The 23,176-nt window shown below is 48.3% G+C and overlaps 1 protein-coding gene and 1 long non-coding RNA gene across 6 annotated transcripts in view; one reads left to right on the forward strand and one right to left on the reverse strand.

Annotated features, from left to right (window-relative positions):
• The window catches only part of LOC146670765 (uncharacterized), a 428,660-nt gene that overhangs the window by 295,163 nt on the left and 110,321 nt on the right, over nucleotides 1–23,176 (forward strand). The window lies entirely within an intron of this gene.
• On the reverse strand, nucleotides 196–21,412 carry nbr1b (NBR1 autophagy cargo receptor b). 5 transcript variants are annotated; one of them, XM_085402850.1, is made up of 23 exons: nucleotides 21,149–21,411; nucleotides 18,419–18,481; nucleotides 18,145–18,163; nucleotides 18,024–18,046; nucleotides 16,795–16,983; nucleotides 16,622–16,699; nucleotides 16,275–16,543; nucleotides 13,597–13,722; nucleotides 13,154–13,360; nucleotides 12,546–12,705; nucleotides 11,814–11,897; nucleotides 11,536–11,721; nucleotides 11,180–11,296; nucleotides 9,210–9,285; nucleotides 8,435–8,545; nucleotides 7,966–8,142; nucleotides 7,534–7,806; nucleotides 5,624–5,807; nucleotides 5,283–5,528; nucleotides 4,836–4,921; nucleotides 4,676–4,748; nucleotides 3,672–3,765; nucleotides 196–3,191 (listed from the first exon to the last, which is right to left on the reverse strand). In XM_085402850.1, exons 1-23 carry the CDS (start codon nucleotides 21,248–21,250, stop codon nucleotides 3,018–3,020), a joined length of 3,117 nt encoding a protein of 1,038 aa, XP_085258976.1. In that variant the 5' UTR covers nucleotides 21,251–21,411; the 3' UTR covers nucleotides 196–3,017. The 5 variants fall into 5 exon arrangements, with proteins under 5 accessions (XP_085258976.1, XP_085258978.1, XP_085258980.1 ...); XM_085402852.1 differs by lacking the exon at nucleotides 8,435–8,545 and having other exon boundaries at nucleotides 21,149–21,412; XM_085402854.1 differs by lacking the exon at nucleotides 7,534–7,806 and having other exon boundaries at nucleotides 21,149–21,412.

Raw genomic sequence — 23,176 nt, forward strand, 5'->3', positions numbered from 1 at the left:
TCCTGTTTAAAAAGGAGCTACAGTGTTACAAGATACTTGCTCAAAGACGCTCAACAGTCCCATCTTTGACACTGTGAAAGATATATGATGACATTCATCTAGCATGTTTGTTGCTTCTATTTACAGGTGACATCACAAACGTGACCTTTTTAGTTGCACGTGATGCTTCTAACACACGAAGCAGAAGCCTCAGGTGGGTGTAATGCATTTAATTGGAGACATTGATTTGTACATCATACAATATTCATAAAGTGCAACACAGAAAAAAGCAAAGAGCCATCCCCCGTTTTTCTTCCCCCATAAATACATCTTCCCCAATTTGAACATATTTCATCCAACCACAGCTTCTGGCACACATGACGACTCATTTCAGCACGATGACACACGGCACACACCTGACCTTCATTTGAAGCAGGCCACACTGAACCTGTGGCAGGACACTTTTATTCTTACCTTTCAAATTAATTACCTATCCGAGAGGGTGAAACCCGACAGCATGATTTATGAAACGCTAATATAAAAGAAATAATGAATGCCTAAAACTGATGAAAAATCTAAACATCCGTGCGAGACGTCCGGAGCTGTTTGAGTCAAAAACGTGGCCCAGTGTGGGGGCTGTACCTCTGGTCCTTCAGGCAGCAGCAGGAAAGACAAAAGTTAGAACACAGAGCTCATGCTGTTCTTTAAATCGTTTCAACCACCCAGCATGTGACCTGCACGTCTGCCTCAGGCTCCACCCACACTGTTGCTTTCTGCACAGACATGTTGCATCAACCACACACCAGTGCAGACCGACACAGACAGGGTACCATGTGACGTGAGGTGTAACGGCATAAAGTATAGAAGCACGCAGCGTATCGCACCACACCAACAAAACATCTGTTATTACAAAGTATGAGACTAAAACTGCAGAGCAGCTTTAACTAGCACACCTAAAGACACGCCGTCAGACTTACAAACAGCCTTCAAGCAGTCAAAGCAGAACTTAAACTCAGCCCACTACTTTACTAATGAAGTCAGCTCAGGGTCCAGCTACGAGCAAAAGGAAGGAGCAGCGACCTTACTGTGCACACCTGACCGAGCCCGCCAACGTCTGCAGCACCACGTGTGTCTGGGATTCACAACAAGCGTGGCAACGAGCCCCTCGTGACCCGCACACCTCTTTGGAACTTTCTCTAGTGGATGGAGGGAAATCCATTTCCAAAGGTGTTACTATAGCTACCAAACCTTAATGCTGAAATCAAGTCGCCATCACCCGGGCCCCTCAGCTGACCCTAATGAGCAGACGTACCACAAACCGAACAGGCAAGCATGTCGTGCCCGCTCGCCGTCCGCCCATCTTAAATCCTTCATCTGATGGGAGAACTGAAAGCAAACAGCTGATAATGAACTTCGTCTAAAGCCACAAAACTGCGTCTCCATTCAAAACAGCAGAAGCATGTAAACATGGGTGGGAAATAAGAAGATGGGACGCGCAGAGGACAGGAAAGGAAGAACGTACGCTGCTGCTCATCAAGTTTAGCTACGATCGCTCTATGCAGAGGAACTGGTGTGTTTCCACAGCAGCTCTGGGTAAACTGGTTCTCCGCGAGGTTGCAGCTCTGAGTGCTGAACAAACCTGGTTGATTAGCTAGTTAACCATCATGCAGTGGGACAGTGAAGTCTGTTCACCACCACTGACTCACAACAGCAGTAAATCACACACCAGCTAACAGTCCGGCTCAGTTTCAGCTACACTGAGTGGTTTCCAGTGACTTCTCTAAAACAGGTGATGCACACATGTTGTATTTAGTGTATATGAGAAAATCCCAGTGATGGACTAAAGTTACAGGACAAAGGCAACGCGCAACCAAAACGGCACGCTGCAAAAAGCTCATCACACACGTCGTTACCAGCATGAAGAGCGTCACTCAGATGATCTGGGCTCAGCACGTGTGCGAGTTCTGGGAAACCGACTCAAAAAAGGGGGAATGTGTGTTTTGAATAGCACGGCTATTTAAACATCAAAGTACTTCATTGCATTCATCATCACAAGTCACATCAACACGAATGTGTCGCAGCAGTCCTGCTCCTCCAGCTGGAGCTCTGGAAACACCAAAGGGTCAGATTTTATACAGTAAAGCCTCACACACACTACGTCACCTGACCAGTTCTGCTTACCTACAGTCAGTGTGATTATTTACAACCCGATAATAAAGTTATTAGTAGCTGTTGGAATGGCTGCTCAAATAAAAGAGAAAGAAGCAAACCTGCAGCTGACACTGTGCAGACGAGCTGTGTGGGCCTGCTCTGGGACACAGGCCAATGATATCTAACCAAAGGAAATTTGCAAACAATGCTAGCTTCGTGAACAGCATCAGCTCACTACCAGTCGAGCTGCTTGTTACAGTCGTCACCACAATACGCAGAAACATGCACCACCAGCTGGTGTGATGGAGCCGACTGGACGAGGCGAACGAGACTCTGAGGAGATGAGATGACTTGATGCCTCAGCAGGACCATCAGCACGAAGCTGCATTTTCCTTTAGCCCAAAGATGTTCTGAGCGAGCGGGTTCGGTAGGCGACCTGTGAGAGTCTGCTGCTGTGGACTTGAGCAAAGGAAACGCGTGAGGGTGCCGTCTGTAGCTTTTTGGGATCCCTGCAACCAACAGGAGCAGGTACAGCAACCGTGGAGTTTCTGCAGCCAACACAACTTTAGCTCAGGTTTGATGGAAGCGAATGCTTTCACGCTTCACACTTCGTTAAAATCCATGATGTTAGCATGTGGTGTGATTCACATCTGAAGACCTAGAATGCCTGTTTTCACCTTTCTTAGACAGATATGCAAAGAAAACCTGTAACTACCAAGATCTACGCTGAAAGTACTAAAACTACAGACAGTGGGTGGGTGATGGTCCGCTGGAGGATCCAGGGCTGCTGGAATGTCCCCTGACAAGCTCGTAGTATAATCCTCGGTCCAAAAGGGCAAATTAGTGGAGAGCTGAAAAGAAGGAGGAAGAGTTTGGCCTCCTCGTCATCAGTAGCGTGTAGAGTACCAGTCATGGTCGGTCATCTGAACGAGCTCGTTGACCACGTCCAGCAGGTTGTAGTTGTGTTTCTTTAGCAGACGCTGGTTCAGAGAGCGGTCTGCAAAACCCATCTCCACCAGCACGGCCATCATGGTGTCCTGGGTGGATGCATCCACTGGAGGCTGGGTGGAAACAAGATCGGATCAGTCGAGCGAGCCAGCTACTGATTACCGCACAGGCCTGAATGAGTCTGTATCTGAAGTGTTTGAAGGTCTGACTGCTGACAACATGCTGTGTACAATGTAAATAAAAGCAGAGTGCAACATGTCACGACTGCGTGGCGTCCCCTCGTCAGGAACTGATCGAGCATCGGGAGCACCGTCTGATCAGGGAGCACCTTCGCCAGCTGGCTCCTGCTCTCCTGGATTAGGGATGCAGCCCCAGCTTAAAAGCCGTTCCAAGGTAGTGCAATTAGCTTTGCATTGGACTGATTAATGTAAGTGTAGCCCCACAACTGTGTCGCCTACGTGTTGCATCGCTATCATGCAGAGAAAAGAGTTCAAACCTGGGCTGTGACGTTTGCTTCAACACTGGAAAATAGGCTTGAAACTCCAAAACACACAAATGTGAATATGGGAGAAAAAAGCTGCTAAATGTGTCACCTGTGTGGGGCCTTGTCCGGTGAACAGGGCTTTGTAGGCAGAGGCAGCTACTGACAGAGCTCCTTTCACCAGGCCGCCGGTGAGGCCTTGCTGCCTGAGGAGGGCAAACATTTGGAGAGTTAATCCTTTTGTTCTCTCTTATCAGTGTTTACGATTCATGGATGTGAATTTATTTATGAGCTGTCTGCAAGGGGAAAGGTTACAGCAGCAAACAGAAACCAGAAAGCATCCTTGGACTTCATGCTGCCTCCAAACTGTTAGTGCTCGTCATTCTACTCGGGGGGCCAAAACATTATTCTGCTTCTGTCTTAGTTGGCAGCTGGGATTTAGAAGCACAACGATGGGCCAGGCTCTCAGCAGAGCCACGGTGAGACGACTCCTGTACGTATGTGCGTCTGAGCTGACCTTAACCTGACCTCAGGCTGACCTGTGAGGACTCTGCCTGCACAGTCATACTTCGAACAGCACTGCAGTTCAATCAGCTTCATTTGAACCTTTGTACATTACTAACTTCACTTTCTGAGCCTCAAAGGCAGCGAATCGTCCTGTGAGCCTGGGAAACTCGGACAAACAGCAGCAGGCAGCTGGACTGGCAGCTTGTTACAGTCTCACTACTTTAACATGAAGACATTATTTAGCTTTTATGTTAGCGAGCAGATAATCTGCCTCCCGTCTCCTGGAAGCCTGCGTTTGTCCGTTTCTATTAGAAGCTACATTCAAAGTGATCGGATGATGGCGCGACTCTGATGTCTGAGATTTGTAGTATCAGTGGTGTGCACGCTCCATACTGAAGAGCAGATACAGGAAGTTGAAAAACAAACTGAAAGAAGCTGCATCATGTAGGCTCTGCACGATAAACCAAACCTAGCCAACGGATGGATGGACGAATAAAAACGTGATAGCTTCATTGTGCGCGTGTGTGTGTGCGCGCGTGTGTGTGCGCGCGTGTGTGTGCGCGTGTGTGCGTGTGTGTGTGTGTGCGTGTGTGTGTGAGAGAGAGAGACCTGGGGTCCTCGGGGTCGTTCTTCTCCGTGTCAGTAGCTTCAGGATCAGTCTGAGCGCGCTCAGGAGCTGCTTCTGCAAGACAGAACGATGCGATCACCGTGGACTTCATCAGAGTGGTACTGTGACTGAAGTGACAGTGAGACCCAGTAAGGAGCCTACCGTCCTCAGTCTGGTGCAGTTCTGAACCCTGCGCTCCTTCCTCAGCGCCGGCATCCTCCTCCTCTCTCTCTGCGCTGCTCTCTGGGCTGTCAAACACAAACATGTTTGCGTCGCTCATTTACTGTCCGCACAACAACAACGCCTGTGCCGCTTCATTAGCTTCATGACTCGGCTCGCTGTATTTGAATCTTGTTTAAATGAAGGAAAAATGTTTTTATATGATACGGCACACCATCTAACATATTTTGGTAGCTATTTTGTGACTGACAGGTGATCATTTGTACACAAGCAGGAAAGAAAGCATTAGTAATCTCCTTTGCCTGATGAAGGTCTAGCCCTGAAACGCTGTAAATGAATGGCGCTACTGTGGTGCAGATGTGGTGCAGCAGTGGAGCGGTCGGTCTGAGGAAAAGACCAGCTTTCCTGAGGAAACGTTCTCATGCTTACTGTGATGTGACGACAGCTTGAGGCGGGGTGACTACTTCAGGAGTCAGCGGCTCATCGTCCAGCGTCTGGGATGTACACAGCATATCGTTGGCACTGCTGGCTCCTGACAGCTCCATTCCTGGAGCCGCTTCATCCACCTCGTCCGCCTCCCCCTCTCCTGCGGCACTGTCCCGACGCTCAGCTGAGGGGGTATCTGGGTCTGTGTCGGTCTTGGCTTGGACGTCTCCGGGCTGGGACAGAGCAGAGCTGCAGCGGGACCGAGAACAAAGAAAAAGTGAAAGCACTGATTACTGTCCCACAGCCGAGGGTTCTCCCACACACTCCAAAGCCACGGCTCCTACCTGTACATGGACTCTCCCAGGGGCCGAGTGGTGTCAAAGCAATCGGGGAGGATGATGATGTAATCCTCGGAGGACGTGGAGGAGGAGCGACTCCTCATTACATCCCTCTTCTCCTCCTCTTCTTGCTTCTCCCTCACTCTGGGCTCCACACAGATGCTCTCCATGTGCGACTCCTCAGCTTCACCTGTGATGAGACCAAGGAAGCAAATGCTGGGTGTGACTGGCTGCTGTGCACATGCTGGGACACATGCTGGGACACATGCTGGGACACATGCTGGGACACATGCTGGGACACATGCTTCACTCCCACTCATGACACAGAGGTTCAAGCTTCGCTTCGACTTCTGTCGTGCCCAAAAATGGCGGCAGAAGCTAGAAACATAAAAGAGGACCTGAGGGTGTGTAGTGTGTGGACCTGATGCGTAGCTTGATTTTTAGAAAGGTGCACAAGGTTTTAACACATAAGCTAGCTGGAGCCTAGCTTAGACTTGAAGCAGGAGCAAGACCATCGCACTTCTAGAAATCTGGACAAATTTATTAAACCCCCCAAAACGGGGCTCTCCAGAGACTGAGTCAGCTCCCAGCCAGCTCCCAGCCAGACTGAAAACAACTTAAACATAAAAACATCACAAAGAAAGAACAATACAGTATCCACAACAGCACCAGAGAGTAAAGCAGAGAAATGTGGATTATTAAAGGTCCAGTTCAGTTTCATTTACACAGCACCAGATCACAACACAGTCGCCTCAAGGTGCTTAATATAGTAAGGTCGACCCTACAACAATACATACAACAATCATATGACCCCCTATGAGCAGCACTTTGGCGACAGTGGGAAGGAAAAACTCCCTTTTAACAGGAAGAAACCTCCGGCAGAACCAGGCTCAGGGAGGGGCGGGGCCATCTGCTGTGATTGGTTCTTGATTCATTTAAAGGAACATAATCATTTCTGTTAGTACATGACTTAATAAATTGATCAACAAATCGAGTCTTTCTATTTGTGGCAGCAATTTTCCAGCTTATCAATCAACCAAAGACCAGACAGACTGTTCATTCATTTGAAAGCCTGGTGCTTAGCCTCGTCCCCCCCAGCTGTAACACCAGTGATCACCTATCGTCCACCTGGGCCTTACACACAGTTTGTCTGATTTCTCGACCGACCCCTCCCCTCTTGTTTCCTTAGCGTCTTATGTCAGGTGCATGACAGCGCCGTGAGGAGTAGCAAGCCACAGAAAGTTGGGATTTGGAAAACAGATGGAATGGATTCAAAGGCAAACGCAGAGGCTGCAGTGTGGGAGCACTTTGGGTTTAAACTGAATGACCGTGGTGAAACCTGTGTGAGCCGGTTTGTCGCCTTTGTTGTCAAATAGTAGCAACTAAACTGCTTCCTGTTAAACCCAGAATTTAAAATGCTGCTCCTCACACACGAGCTCTTCAATAATCGGCCCCAGTCGTACAAAGTGTTGCAATTAGCTGACATTTAAAGCATAAACAGCTGTTCCTCGACAGAGTCCTCCTGTTTGTGGTGAAGGAGCTCCACACAGACCCTCAACTGTGCTGTCACAGCACATGTCAGCTGGCTGCCCGTTAGCACCGCTGCCTGGGGTTTCAGTGGCGCCCCTCCTGCTGATGCTAGCTGAAAGAGTTTCCAGAGGTCCTCCCAAACACTGAGCTGACCATAAGCTGCAACCCAGAGCTTCAAGTCTGCTCCCGTACAAACCAAGGCCGCCATCACACCTCACTGTCCTTGAATCCAGCCCAGTCATACGGTGACATCTTCACTCAAATTAGACGCCGCCTCCACTTTATATACAGTCTGCAAATGGTCAACGCTCACCCCCAAACTGGTGCAAACAGCTGTTTCTCACAGAGAAGCTGCTTGAGTCAACATATCAACTTAAAAATGTCACCTGTGGCGGTGTGTTCGGGCAGCGTGGCGGTCCCGGCTGAAGCGTGGAGCGGCCCCGGTGCTGAGCTCGGGCCAGGCAGCACGTTCAGGGCCACAGACGTTGGAGTGGGCAGGGAGGCTTTCAGTGGGGAAGGGATGGACGCCTTCAGACCAACGAGGGGTTTCATGGGAGTCTTGGAGTTGCTAGAGCAGCTGTCGGGACTCTCCTCCATTTTCACCGTTTTACTCAGACAGGACAGCGAGGAGGAGGAGCCCTGAGCAGCTGGACGTACCACTGAAAGGAAACACGAGGACCACAGTGAAACACCAGCAGATCACGCTGCAGTCTGACGTTCCAGCCAGAACAGACTGTATGTGAACATGGACGCGTTCCAGCCAAACAAATGATCATTCATTTAAACGCACGAGCCGGCGCCGAGGGCGTGTCACTGACCTTTTCCTGTTCCTGGGCAGGATCCTCTCAGAGGTATGTGATCAGGGGCCTCCTCCAGGGTCATCGAGCGAATCACAGTCTCACAAACAAACTGAGTACCGCTGATGTCATCCTCCCCTTCCTCCTGAGCTGGGACTCCGCCCCCTTCAGCTCCAGGTCCTACCCCGTGGGGGACATCTGAGGACCAGCAGCGAGACAACAAATGTCAAGACACGCCCATTTCATTTTTGAACACAGCTGTATCAGCAGGACAGCTGCTCACAGTCAGAGAGCCAACTGCATGGCTGTGAACAGCTGGACAGTCTTAGAAGAAAACCTTCACCCCATTGCATGCTGGGAAGCCAAACAGGGTTTTTCAAGGGACCTGAATCAAGTCAGTCAGGTGCGGCTTCTTTAACGAGTACTTGTAGTTTCAACAGAACCTTTAAATAAACTGGGAGAACACTGAGGAGGATTGGGACTTCATTACCCATGATGCTATTGATGACTTCAGTCTCTTCCTGAATCAGACCCAAGGAGGGGCTGCCCTTGTCCAGCAGAGGGCCATCTTGAGACAGAGGGGACATGCAGGGTGTGATGTCTGGAGGAGAAACACAGACAGCACTGAGCTCTTACAGCACGTGGACTTTTACAGCCGGCTGACAGAACGAAGACCGAATGGCAGTTTTTCCAAAAGTGTAACATTTGCGGTGGTTTTGAAGCCGACGTGGGGAACACTTCAGAGAGCCTGGTCACCTGCTCTGTGTCAAAACACTGCGTCTGGAAGCTGAGAGCACCGGTCTCTGATGTGCAGACTGAAATGTTCCAGCCTCATTCGTCATTTATTACGCTCCGAGTGTTTCCAGTGAATCAGCTGTGGGCTGCAGACACACCAGTTTAGCACCTGAACTGCACAAAGCCACAGAAAGCGGTGCGTCTAACCAAACTCAGTCTGCAGCTTCCCCACTCGATCAGGGTCACAGCACCTGACGCTAATCAAACTACGAGGTCAAAGAAACATGAACGTCTATGAATCACAGACGGCCTCCGTCAGTGTGTCGGGCCGATGCTGCCACTGCTCAGAGGACGCTGTGCTCGCCGTGTCTGAAAGAAATCTGCTGTCTTTGCATGTTACAGTTTGAACGTCGGTATTTGTGGTGCAACAGATTGTATCTGACTATTTTATTGTTCACATAACTGACGTGCTTGTAGTGCACACACGTGTCTCTTAACCAGGACGAGTGTTCTGGCTGTTCTCTTCTTACCAGCAGGCGTGTTGGTGGGGGCGCTCTCCAACTCTTGGACGATGTTGATATCCAACAGCTCAAAAGACAGAAGATCCTGACAAATGAACAACAGGTAACAGATTACAAGGCTAGTCTACAGGTCACCTGACCTGTCTCCAAACCAGTACAATCCAAGGCAGAGCCCCAGTTTATAAATGAAGATGATGATGTTTCAAATCATTTGTTTCTTGTTAACAGAGGACTCAACTTATTGCTACATAAGTGCAGGGTTGTTGAGTGCCTGAGTCACTTTGCTGTTAAAGTGCCATCCTGTAGTAAGTACGAGTCATAGGCCACACCCCTTTCCTTTATATTTTACTGGGAAATGAGACTTTGCATAACTTCAGTGAATTTGAAGGTGAATGACGGCTCTAATGGCTCCACACACGCCCTGCCACGCCGCCCTGCTGCGCCGGATTTTCAGTCCAGTTGCTGTGTAATCTGCAAACCTCAGCCTCTCCCTGTCTAAGCTGGAGTGGACGTGAGTGTTTGTGTTTCGCAAACCAATCCAGCTGTCAGCCAATCAGCATTTGGCCCACAGTGAAGCCACGTTACGCTGAGTTTTTGGAGGAACAGATTGAAAAGCCCCTCCCACAGGCTTGCATAGGCAATTACAAAAGCAAACGGGGGTTGGTGTGACTCAGGTGGTAGAGCAGGTCGCCTACTAATTAGAAGGTTGGTGGTTCGATCCCTGCCTGCACGGACCAACTACACTAACCCCACGCTGTCACTCAGACGTAGCTGTATCTACTAAAAAGCTCTGTCACCTCATTCTTCATTTATCGCATCCACAAACTTGGAGGATCGTGTCGCTCGTTTATTGTGATGACAATAAATTTGACTAAAAGTCTGTCTCCATGGAGACACGTGGACTCTGAATGTGAATTTAGACGGAAGCAGATTTACAGTTGTTGCTCGTTTGTCACAGTTCATTTCAGCCTGTATCATAAACAGATTACTAGGGATGGGTATCGTTTAGGTTTTATCCGATACCGGTGCCAAACCGGTACTTTTGAAACGGTGCCGGTGCTTAAACGGTGCTCAAACCGGTGCTTAAAGAATGGAGAACACAAACTTTGTCCAAAAACCTCTCATGTTCAGCTGGTTTTTTGTAAAAAGATAACAATGTTAGCCTTTTCTGCAGCTATGGGGCATATATGGTATCACTCTTGGCTGGAAGCAGTGCTTAAACAATGGCCAGGACTCTCCTCTTCGGGTTTTTGGGGGATGTTGCTCCGGGTCCGATAACAGGCACCACACCCGCAGCAGATGTGCACGGTGTGAGGTCTCGCAGGAAGCTATCAAATACGGCGCATTTCTCGGCTTTAAAAAAACGCTATGCGTCGCCAGGTGTTTCATGGGATTTGAGGTGTTACCTCCTTTGACAGTATCACAGTATCAGCTTAAAGCACTTGTTGCTGCTGAGTTTGCATCTTTTGCTGTGAAGTACAGCCAGACTTTTGACCGCTTCGCCTTGGACATTTTTAATCTGTAGCTCTGCTCTAAAAGAACGTACGTACCTGGACCCGCCTACTATCCTCGGAAACGTAAAATGATTGGCTAGAATCCAAAGTGTGTCACAGCTCAGGAAAAAAAAGCAGCGAAATGTGCGCTGCTTTTCGGTCTGGTTACTACTGTTTATGTCAGAACCGACACCGGTACCCAGCCCTACTGATTACTATCAAAGACAGAGCAGCACACTGACTGCCAGTGTGGACCAGTCCCAGTCTTCACAGGCAACAAGTTTACACAGCTGCAGTTACTTTGGTTGTGCTATGATCTGTACAAACAGATGCTTCACTGCACATTCATGGACATTTGAATAAACAGATAAAATATGAGCTATTATTATTCCAGCTTCATGTCAGCTGCAGTATACGTACAGTAACGTGATGTTAGCATACTGAAGTTTAGCTGCTAGGATGGGGAGGAGCATCACAGCAGGTTACCTGTGCAGTGAGCAGGTCTACAGACGGGATGTAGTACTCTTCTTGGTCCACTGACAACAACGGCTGTTCCCTGGAAGCTGCACACGCTTTCCCATCCTTGGCTACTGGGTTCTTGCCCTGCAGGCAAACATTCACATCAACCTCATTTGTGAATTTGCACATCCAGAAATTTATTTCATTTTTAAACCATCTAAACTTCAATTTGTTTTGTATGAAATTTACAAACCAACCATCCTTGATCTCACCCCAACCCTCTCACACCAATTAGCTAAACTGCAGGAATGTCTTACAGAGTTAAAGTTTGAATAAAGGTTACATCAAATGATTTCAGCCTCCCTGAACTGCATTCGTCCTACCTGCGGTGTGACACAGGGTGAAACCAGGATCCCATCAGCCATCATGGCTGCTGGAGCCAGAGGGTCGACCACGATGCTGCACCACACTCTCGGTCCAAACTGCTCCCCAGCGTGGGCCAGACGCCAGTGAGATGTGTAGGAGCCCTCCACAGTGGGCGCACACAGCGCTACGCTCACTATGCCAACCTGCACGCACACACACACACACACACACACACGCTTGTTTCAGTGCTTCACGAGGACACGTGCCACAGCTCGGTGGGATGTCTCACACTCACCTGTCCCGGCTGCAGGAAGGGAACTGCCACTTCTCTCCAGCGGTCTCCAGATCCCACTGCCAGGTTTCCCCACATAAACTTCAGCTGCAGGAACCAAACAAGACATAATATAATGGTTCCTTAGTGGGAGTTTGCACAGTGGACCAAAGCCTCCCACAGGTGTTGAGGTCAAAGAGCAAAGTGACGCTCTGTGGTCAGTAAATGTCAGCACTTTGCTGCTAAACGTGATGGAATAATGTTTGACACTATTAACACTGTTAAGGAGGGATTGGTTGGTCACAGTGAAACAGGGTTGCTGTTTGTTTACACGAAACACAAAGCACGGCTGAACTAAGCCTGTTCAAACACAAAGCACCAGGGATGAACCTGAAACTCATGAGATGTGACGACGAGCATGGAATTTGTGTTAGTCAGTGATGACATTTCACTACAAAGGTTGGGTAATCACGCCGGTCAGTGACGCTCATCACCTGGGATCATGAGTATAGCTGTTTCTATGGCAACCCAGCCAACAGTTACACTTCCCCCAAAATGTAAAAAGTACATCTAACGGTGGGTCGAATAATATAGTTGCGTCACTGTGGCCAGCACACCGTCAGGTCACGTCTGTGCTGTACACACATGGACGCGTCCATGATATTCACGGCTCTGAGACGGCGAGCAGGTCTCGTTCTGGTGTAGGTGCTCTCAGGAGAATCCAAGCTGTTAATGAGCTGCTGTTTGAGACTTTACCTTAGTCTCAGCACTCCAGCTGAGAGTCCCAGTGTTCCTCATCTTCCAGTACTTGATAAACTTGGTCCCAGGACGCAGACGCGTTCCGTCAGGAAGGTTTTCGTCCAAAAACGCTGCCGTCATGGCAGGAACCACCAGGGGACAGGGGCGCTTTGGTCGCCTGGGCAACAAGAGGAAAACCCCTTTATTCAAATTCTTCATCACGTCTCACTTTAAACTCATTCATATCGTCATTCAGCTCCCATCATCCCAGAGCAGCAGTTACAATGGACCGCCTTATTGACTGCTGCAGTCTGCTTGCCATATTTTCCCACAGTCTATTCACTTCATTGCACTATAACAACCTAGGATCACCATTCATCTTTAAATGTGCTTCAACTTTTGGGGAAGCCGTAGTAGGTGGACAAAAGCTTTCAGGCTCACAGAAATGCATTTCGTCCACACCGACCCCTGACGAGCTGATAGCGCCTCGCTGTGACTCGACTGTGTGAGCTGATGTTTGAATAAAGACAGACTTTGTTTCTGGAGCTACTCTGGAATCACACATGAGGAGATCGACACTGAGATATTTGAAGTGCGTCCTGCAGCCTAACTTGGTTGGGACCTACTCTGGGCTGTTGTGCTGTGTGGCTCGAGGCTGCAGGAGGACGGGGGAGGAGCTTCCGTCTCGATGGGACGAGCTCCACTGTATGCCCCGCCTCTCCATCCTCAGCTGCTTCCGGATTTCCTTCACCTCGGCTTTCAGCAGGCGCTTCTCGGCTTTCAGCCGCTGCTTCTCTGCCTTTCGGAAACTGCGATCCCCCCGCCTGTAGAACCTAAACAACAATGGATCGAGATGAAGTAACATCAGCATTATGGGAATGTCTACAGCCAGGTGTAGCATTTCATACTGGATTCAGACAGCCCTGCATCAGCTCACACTCATACCACATATCTTTAAAACAAACATTCATGTTTTTAAATATTTAGTGTGTAAAGCTGATAATATGAAGCTAGTTTGTGCTTTTTGGTAAATATGAACACGTGTTAAAGTCCGGTAGCTGTGTCACACCTGCTGTGGTCTGGGGCCGGTGATCCGTGCTCCGGGATGGACAGGGGAGTCCTGGCTCTCACCAGATTGTGACTGGGATCGTGGGAGAAGCTGCAGGGCTCGCACAGAGTACAAGAGGTGCACACGCTGTGGAGTGAAACAGCCCAGAGGGATGAGAGGAAACATGAGACTGCATCTAAAAACTGACACCGTGATGAAGAGCACGCACTCAGCTTCACAATCTGCAGAGATAACAGCTCCTGGCATGCAAGGAGAACGCAAGGAACTGCACAATGTGACCAAACAGTTTGTGTGCAGAGCTGAAGTTAGAGCACCAACATCCTCCCTTTACAGCAGCGAGGCCACAGGGTAAATGTTCACTTGATAATAGGGCTGGGCCATATCATACCGTTCACGGTAATAACAGTGTAACTTTGGGCAATGATGGGAAAATGAAATATGGCGATAGAATATGGGTAAAACACGCATGCGCAGTGCCTTTGTTTACATATGCACATGGCGGAAAAAGCATAGAGATTGGAAATGTGACGTCACTCAGGGGTAAAACCGCAAAGGATTCTGGGAACTCGTGGCAAGAGGTACTAGCGCACGCAGGCTTTCAATTAAAATCAGTCACACAGCGATAAAAAGAAACACAAGAAGCTGTTGTATTATTAACTGCAATAGCCGGTCGCATGACAGCCACGGGAAGCCGACGGGTAAAGAGATCGGTTGTTATCGGATTACGTCGTTGAAGAGAAATTGTTCGAGCCATGTTTCCGAAGTAACAAAGACGCGACTGGATTGCAGCCATTCAAAGACCAAATATAACGTCCCAGAACACTCCAGCTCACAGGTTAGTCTGCTCCAAGCATTTACACGAAGGTCAGTCTGCTGTTGTAGTTAATGAGTCATTTTCATAACATAATTGGTGATATAGGTTACAAGCAAGTCTGGCGCTGAACAGAAATTGTCGCGCTATGCTCCTTTGTTTATTGTGCATAAATAGTGAATTGTCCTGACACAATATTGCGTTTCACTTCTGTTATTATGGTACATTGACAAAAACATATACTTTTATTCACAGGATAAAACAGGTTTTTTGTATCACTAATTGCCCAGTACGATTACAGCATACAGTATTATTGTCACTGCTACATTTCTGTGATGCTACCAGAAATTATTTCCACTACTAATTAATTACCGTTGAGCTCAAAGGTCCTATTAATAAACGGTTAAGGAATGTGTATTTATGACGACGATTTGTGAGACTGGTAAACTTATGATACGTACGATGGTCTTTCGTTCTACACGGTGCATTTCAAGGTCCTGCACCCATCCGGCGGTAAACTGTACCTGGGCTTGTTGCAGTGACCTGAAGTTACTAAACTTCATGAGTGTATGCGCTCACTCCAAGAACCGTATGATTATAAATATGAGCGTGGTGAAAGTTGGGCAGCACGCTAACGTCTTTTGTCCCTCTGTGTGCTCGTCAGGGTCTGACCCTTTCACTCCTTTGATTTTTTCCTCGTATCTTGTCTTTGACTTTTCATCAAGTCTGTCTTTGTACGGACCGGCATTGTTCTCCTTCGTTTTGTGCATACCTTTTTGGAGGGCAAAGAAAAAGCAAGAATTTATTGGATCCGAAGAATGAACGTTTTGCGGTGCTGCAAATGCTTGCATTTGATGCAGGTACTTGGATTGTTTTGCCACGAGTTCCCCGCATGCAATGCGCGAAAGTCACGTGGTCTGTCAATCTCTATGGCGGCGACGCAGAATGAGAAGAGCGAAAGCGGATCGTTGAATGAAACAGATGAACCTGAACTGGTTTGTAAAAATGCTGCAGCTTCACTGGTGTGGAACTGGTTTAGCTTTCGTCCGTCAGATACACAACAAAGCACTATTTTTGGTAGCGCATGCTAGCGGGCCGTCGTTATTACCGTGTTGTTTGGAAAATACGGCGCACTTAAAATCAATCCTTTGATTTTTCTGAAAGTCGACAGAGCCCCTTATAATCCCGTGCGCCTTATGTATGAACTCTGGTTGTGTTTACTGACCTCGAAACGATTTTATGTACACGGCGCTCGAAAATCTGTCAAATGTTTGCTAAGCTACGAAGCCGCACCGCTTGATGGATTGTTGGAGCGTTACGGCTATCGTAGGCGGAGCCTCGCGGAGTGATACGTACTGTGCTTCAACATAATATTACCGTATTGTGTGTGTATGACCTCTTTTTAAGTTCTGTGGATGTTATACATGGTTGTGCTGAGGATATGTCGGCCAGTTTCCACTGGAAATGCCTTTTGGTTAAACTGTCAGCAAGAATTTGCCTTTGCACTGTTACATTTTTATATAACTTTTATATAACACATAAAAAAACAGCTGCTTGTTTAAGTGAAAATACATTATTAGTGCAAAAAACCCATCAAAGTTGTGGAGTTGTAAAGTATTTTGTCTCATGTCAATTATATCGTCAGTTACATCGTTATTGCAAATTTTCAAATGCATATCGTGATAAATATTTTGGGGCACATCGCCCTGCTCTGCTTGGTAACAACGTTTTGCAGCTTATTCATTTGTACACTGACAAGTGTTAGAGTTAAACCCAGGCCTACTGCGACACCGGGACAGCGTCTTTCACCAACAAAGATAAATCAACAAGCAGAATCCAAAGACTGAACTTACTCAACAACACATACCTGCACTGATAGCCTCCTCCAGTAGTCTGCCCCCTGCAGGACGAGCAGGGAGGAGTTGAGGAGGACGGAGCTCCAGGCAGAGTGGAAGAGGACACCTCGGGGACCTGCTGGGTCTCTGCTCCTCCTACAGCTTCCACTCTACCTCCACCAGCTGCACCAGCTCCTCCTGCTGCTCCTCCTCCCCCTCCCAGGGGTTTGTGGATGCAGCACTGTCCTGAAAACTCCCGACAGATCTTTTCCACTGCCTCACGAACTACCTGGTCCTTAAACTGAATGCAGTAGCGAGCACTTTAGTCATCAGTCGTTTAGCGGAGTTACTGCTATGACACTCATCAGGACGTTCTTACCTTCTCCATGTAGGAGGTGAACCAGGCTGGAGGAGTCTTGTCTTCTTCTTTGGTCCCTTTTACTTCTTTCATGATCACCTGAGCAACAAAAGAACATCATCTATGTGCATGCAAACATATGGGCGCAGCAGTGGATAGATGCAGTAAGAATGAAGCCTGTGCTGGGCTCTTACCATGCCCTGTTCTGGCACTGCAGCCTGGACCTTGCGACTGACCACCTGAGCAAGTGAAGGGCAGTGCTGTGGGGGCCTGAAGCCCCTCTTGGGTTCTGCTCCGCTGGCCTTGGTGGTGGCAACCCTCGTCGGCTGGCCTCGAGTTTCGTACACATTCATGTGCAGTCGGTTCCCCTGCCTCACCGCACTCTGGAAAATAAACACGCCGTCAGTTTCTCCGCTAGATTCGTCACCGGCAACACAAATGCTTCACTTAAGAAGAGCAGTAAGCACAGCGATACTATATCATAAGGAAGTCTTTATTTTCATGGGTCAAATGTAACTGCACAAACCATGAAAGAAGAGAAACACCAGTAGGCTATTATTACTTTATTTCTTTATCAATTAAACAGATCAAAGTTGTGGAGAAGCCTGGAATCAGGATTGGGAAAGCTGTGGCTATCGACCCAAACATGTGGCCAAATGATCTCAATATAAAAGAGATAATCACAGATGGTAAAGACACACCCTTCATATCACATCACAATGAAATAGAAGCTTATGGCGGATGATAGCATGGGCGGGACGTGAAAATATCCTCCGTAAATCTGGAGTCTTCTTCATACACTAAGAATAACTGTGGAGTTCCACAGGGCTGCATGTTAGACCCAGTTCTGTTTTCTATGCCTTGTCCATCAATGAAGGTGGATCTGTGCTATACACAGGTCAGGGATCTGTGCTGGAGCTGGATGTGAGGGGGTTCGATACATCTTAGCTGACGTTGCAAAGTAAACAGGCGCTGCTTACACAACGAGCTAACACAGCACTCCAAGACACCAGCAAACAAACACTCCACAGAAGCTTTCCACGTCACGTCTGCACTGTAAAGGAACAGGAGTGTGGAAGCAAGGACACCACACTAACACTTTCTATCCACAGGCTACTGAACCACTGCCTATGTCCAACTGTTTATCCATAACTGGAAATTTGCACCTTTCGTACATATATACACCCTGATATCGCTCTGTATATATTAGCACTGTGACAGTGTTGCAACTACTCGCACTCTAACTTCTGTTTACACCCACATATAAGCTGCAGGATTCACAAAGCACTGTTTTACTATTATTACTTTCTTGTAGTCGTGTGAAGGGAGCCTGCAGACTAAGCAGGTGCTCTGCATAACCGTCTGTGTTCTGCAGAGCACATGACAATAAACTTCTTGAATCTTTAACCGTGAATGAGCTCACCTTCAGAGCCTCCTCATACTCAGCTGGAACACAAGCAGAAATGACCAACGTTAACATGAGTGCACTTTTATTTGGACTTTGTTTAATGTGTAGCATCATGTGACTGCCCAGGTGCACTTACCTTGGCTGTTAATGGACACCTGGGGGAAGAAAAGGAGAAGACGGTTACATAAATATGTGCTAAGAATGCGTTACATGGAGGAACTCCTGGAGTTAAAGGATCGCTCCTTCATACAGGGCTGCTCACTTGTTAGTGAATCCTGGTCAGAATGTGAGCAAAGTGTTATAGGCACAACTTACCACAGTCATTCAGCTAGGCTACCACATTCTACTGCTGTAGGTTAGCTGTACCTACTCACTAATCTCACTTTGTATGGCACTCCTCAGTCTCTTACCTCCTCGTTCTCCTCATCAAAGTAGGTCAGCTGCAGGCTGCACAGGCCAAAGGAGCGCTTGACCTGTAACAGACAGACAGATGTTGCCACATCCAAAGTCAACTCTTATTTACTTCTTCACTGTAAATCTCAGACGTGTGGTGCTACACAATAGCTCTGAATGGCTGCTCTGCAAAGCTGGTCTGGCCCCAAAAGCTGGTTCTGCTCATCTGGATGTTTTCAGACTCGTGGCCCCTGATCAATGATCATGACAGTTTGCATATCAATGGTCACAAACTGACCCCACTGTTCCTTCAGTGGTGCTAGTGTCAGTCATTATGCAAATGTGCTGTTTATAAGGTTGGAAACCTGCAGTCACTGAAAACAGAAACAACCTTTTGGGATTTGCTCACCTGGACGACTGAGCATGCATCAAGACAACTACTCAAAACATGTCATTACTTCAGGACTCGACGGTTATAATTCTCTTCTATAATTAGGCTGGAAACATCTGGACCTGACCCAGAACACTGTAGCAACAGAGAGCCTCCCCACACTGACTGCTTATGAATCCATTACTGAACTTCATTCCTGGTAAGTCTTGAATGATGAGCCCATCATATCCTGCAGAGCTGACAGCAGCACACACCCACAGAGGGCTGCTGCTTACTTCTGGTTCAAAGCCAGTCTTACACACAGTCCTACAGGGTGAAAGGTCACACACTAAAACTGTTTTACATAGAAGAATTGTTTTTGCATATTTTGCACTCAACCAATCACAGCTCGATCAATGCTCGAGCAAAAGCCCACGAACGTCACCAGATGGTGTTTCCTGCCTTGATTCAGTTAATGTAACACTTCAGCTGAGCTCTGTGCACTGACACCGAGTGTCTGCACCTCAGTCACATCTTCGGCTGCATGAGTGTTTGAACAAAACTGTGGATTTATCTCCTGCAGTTTGTGTTTCACCCACACCCAGGCCTCCCCAGACCTGCTGACCGTGGCTGCCCCTCCTGAGCCTGATGCTGTCGGAGGTTTCATCCTGTCAGGACCGAGCTCTCTGATTACGCTCACACTGTAACACAAGTGCTCTCTCTTGACATAACTGTTATTGTGGTGTTATAGCAAAACAATAAAATGAAGTGTATACTTTACACATCAGGCACAGAGTGAACACATTCAGATCCATGATTGTAAATGAGGACGACATCACAACTGTGTGTGCCGAGTGCTTCAGCTGCTGAGGGACTGAGGGAGGAGTTGTTCCTGTATGTTTACTATCAGGAGGATGATCCCTCAGCCACAGGGACCAGGTCACAGGCCTCCATCTACGCTCCTGCTAGCTGTTCACATGCTCTGAGCAGCACAGTGCATGCCTTTGACACAAACACATATAAGCTCGTACTGTTTCACAGATCGGCATCAAATGAAAAACAGTGAATGCTAAACCTGTTGCAACAGTCTCAGCAGCCAAACGTCTGTGACTCAGCAGCACTCACACCAATGATGTGCTCCAGGTACAGCCGACCATGCAGGGCTCCGAGCCTGTTTCACCTTCTTGTTCCTGACTTACTGCATTTCCAGTCCCAGTCATATATAACTGGGCTCTTGCTCAGGGCTCCGTTACTCTGCACTGCCAAACAGATCTACTGCAGCTCTGGATATCTGCATCCTTGCAGTGCGTAGCTGCATTTCTGAGGAGGTGCATGTCAGACTCACAGATTTAACACAGTACACAGTAATGAGCTGAGCTCTGTCATTCACATCTATATTATCCTATGGTTATTACGCCACACGCCGAAGTCCTACACGTGGCAAATATTAGAGAAATCTGTGCGTGTATCTGAATTAAACCAACACTTGATAACAGATATAAATAAATGCAGCCAGGCTTTCATCCTCCAGGTTATTGTCCTCGGATCTGTCACTGCGTTACTAAAATGCACCAGCTCAGTGGAAATGCTTCCATTTGTTCCATTTTCTGTGGCAACGTTAGGAAAGCAGCATAACGTTAGTTACACATAAGGAGCGTGTGCCTGTGTCGTGCTCGCAGTGAGGACACAAACACAGCTCCTGCACCCCTGCTGCGTGCTGCAGCCGTGGAGTATCTTTGTGGTTGTTTCGTCTGTTTACTTCCTGCACTCGGAGTGAACCACTGCGCATGGCGGTGAATTGGCTACGCTGTTGCTGGTGGTGACGTTAAACCGCTGGGCAGAAAACGCAGGAATGTGTACGGGCCTGTCTGACGCGTTGCCTTTACCTCCCCGATGCCCACTGTGACCCACGCAGAGCCTTAAAGGTCACGCACTGATTTTTCTATTATTCGGCGTGTTTCGCTCTGACATGCACAACAGTGTGGCTCAGTCTGGAGGGGCGAGCACGTCCTGAACAGCCTAGTGTCTAAGCAGGGATCACGGCCCGCCCGTGGAGCTGCTCGAAATGAGTGCGGCCCGTCACGAAGCGGGCCGGGACACAGGTCTGCGCGACGTGACGCACTCCCGGTACTTCCCGCACACTGTCGCCGTCACACCCGCTGGGCTGGGCCGCTCACCGTGACGGCTCGGGCTGGAGTAATCCTCTCCGTGAGCACACAGCGGCCCACGGCACCTCTCACACGGAGGTGTAAGCGTTTGCCCCGTGTGTCTGTCAGCACCTGTGGGCCCCCTGAACCCCCATCCCTCCGTGTGCTGCGTGAGCGCCATGCGTGTGGCGTCGTGTCTGACAGCAGGCCTGCTGCTCGTCTCTGCTTACCATGGCCTCCATCGACTCCCAGCTCTTGGTCTCGGATCCCGACAGCAGGAAATTCTTGGAATTTCCCCTGAAATTCACCTTCAGGTTGATGTAGAAATCCATGGCGCCCCCCTCGGTGCTTTAGAGCATATTACACGCGACGTACACGGAGGGTTTTCCGCACCGCCGACGACTCTTTCTGGGTTAACCTCAGCAGCTCAGTCCACCACGATTATCCGTCGAGCTGTGAGGCGTATTTTGTGTTTACATCAGCGCAATGAACACACCCACTTTGCACCACGTGTCCGGAACAATTTCTTCTTTAGGGTGCCTCTGTGCCTCTGAGTTGCGTTACTGCCCCCTCTGGTTTAACGCCGCCATATTGGCTTGTGTCCGCGATGCTGTGGGCTCCTCTAACGAAGATAGAGCCACGAACTGGTTTGGTTCTGGGCGATGGCTCACTGCACATCAGCACAAAGCTGTTTCAGATGTACAGGAGCGTCATTAGAAGCTTTTTGATATGTTATTATTAATATTATTATTATTTCAAAGTCTTTGGGCAAAAAGAGTGTTTCTTCCCTCCATCCATCCTTTTCAGGGTCACAGGGGGCACTGGAGCCTATCCCAGCTGGGCAAGACGCAGGGTACACCCTGGACAGGTCACCAGTCTGTGGCAGGGCTAATGTAACCAGTGTTCCTGCGTTGTGTCTGATAAAGAAAGGTAAACGAAATAAAGACCTCCAAGTTATTAACTTGCCCACTCCAGCTGCTCTCCTACAGGGGAATTGTAGAAAAGGGCCTGCATTTATTTTTTTACATTAAACATAAAGTACAAACTTACATTTGACACAAGATTAAAAAAAACACCAACACGAAATCCGACATACCTGATAATGAATGGTAAATGGCCTGTATTTGTATAGCGCTTCTACTAGTCCCTCCTAGGGACCCCAAAGCGCTTCACACACCCAGTCATCCACCCATTCACACACACATTCACACACTGGTGGAGGCAGCTACAGTTGTAGCCACAGCTGCCCTGGGGCGCACTGACAGAACGGTAAAAGAAAGAAAGACAAAGTAATTAACTTGCCCACTCCAGCTCCTACAACCAAATGCAAAGTAGGGAAGAGGGTTAGCTCCACCCACCACAACTCCCAAGCTAGCAAGAATTATCTATTCACGCTAGCATTAACTGTGCCTATAACACATATGTGGCACACACGTACTACACATTTACATTTACAGCATCTAGCAAAGTCAGGCACAATGATGACAATAATTGAACTAAAGACACACAATCAGAAACATCAGGGTGGCTAAATATACATTATATGTGTGTTGTACGGTGTCTGGAAAGAAATGACACCCACCTCTCCCACAGGGGAATTGTAGAAGCGGGGAGAGGCCAAAGGGGTGCACTGTATTTATAGGGTTGCACCAAAGAAGAAGAAGAATCCATGATAGTGTGCGGTCATCACTCTTGCCAATGCTGTAGACGGTATCGACAGTATGGGTGGCCGGAGGTACAGCTCCTGTGTCCCCAAGAGATGTCACAGACCCATCCAGGTCAGACTCAAGGGGGCCACTGACAACGCTCACAGCAGGATGTGCAGCGTCGTCATTCAAAGTTGTGTCCAAGGGCAAAAAGTTAACTTGAAGGAGCAGGTTGCGATGCACCTTGTCTGTCTCTGATACAGCAGATATGAAGAGCAGGATCCAAGTCGACTACCGTGTACACAACAGGTTCCCATTTGTCAGGGAGCTTCCTTTTCATTCTGACTCCCTTGTTTGCCAACAACACCTGGTCTCCCAGTGAAAGAGGCAGACCCTTCACCTTTCTGTTGTACTGGTCAGACTGGTGTCTCTGCTCCATTGTGCTGAGTTCCTGGGCTTAGAGCATGGCAGAACGCAGGTCATCCATCAGTGACTTGACATAGGTATCATAGTCACAAATGTTGTCATCATGAAGGACATCCCGAAACATGAAGTCAGCTGGCAACCTTGGGACCCTCCCAAACATCAAGTAGAAAGGTGCACAGCCGGTGG

Source organism: Rhamphochromis longiceps, linkage group LG4 (genome assembly GCF_057381845.1).
Source record: "Rhamphochromis longiceps isolate RC_006_pf linkage group LG4, R_longiceps_female_GT1.1, whole genome shotgun sequence".
In the NCBI taxonomy this organism is placed as follows: Eukaryota; Metazoa; Chordata; class Actinopteri; order Cichliformes; family Cichlidae; genus Rhamphochromis; species Rhamphochromis longiceps.

What these genes read in the sequence shown, in the direction of transcription:
- nbr1b (XM_085402850.1), bottom strand. Translation starts at nt 21,250, where the DNA reads ATGGATTTCTACATCAACCTGAAGGTGAATTTCAGGGGAAATTCCAAG. An exon ending in TCACCTCCTACATGGAGAAG is followed by an intron (nt 16,544 to 16,621) that starts GTAAGAACGTCC and finishes TACTGCATTCAG; the next exon opens with TTTAAGGACCAGGTAGTTCG. An exon ending in GCTGGAGTGCTGAGACTAAG is followed by an intron (nt 11,898 to 12,545) that starts GTAAAGTCTCAA and finishes TGGTTCCTGCAG; the next exon opens with CTGAAGTTTATGTGGGGAAA.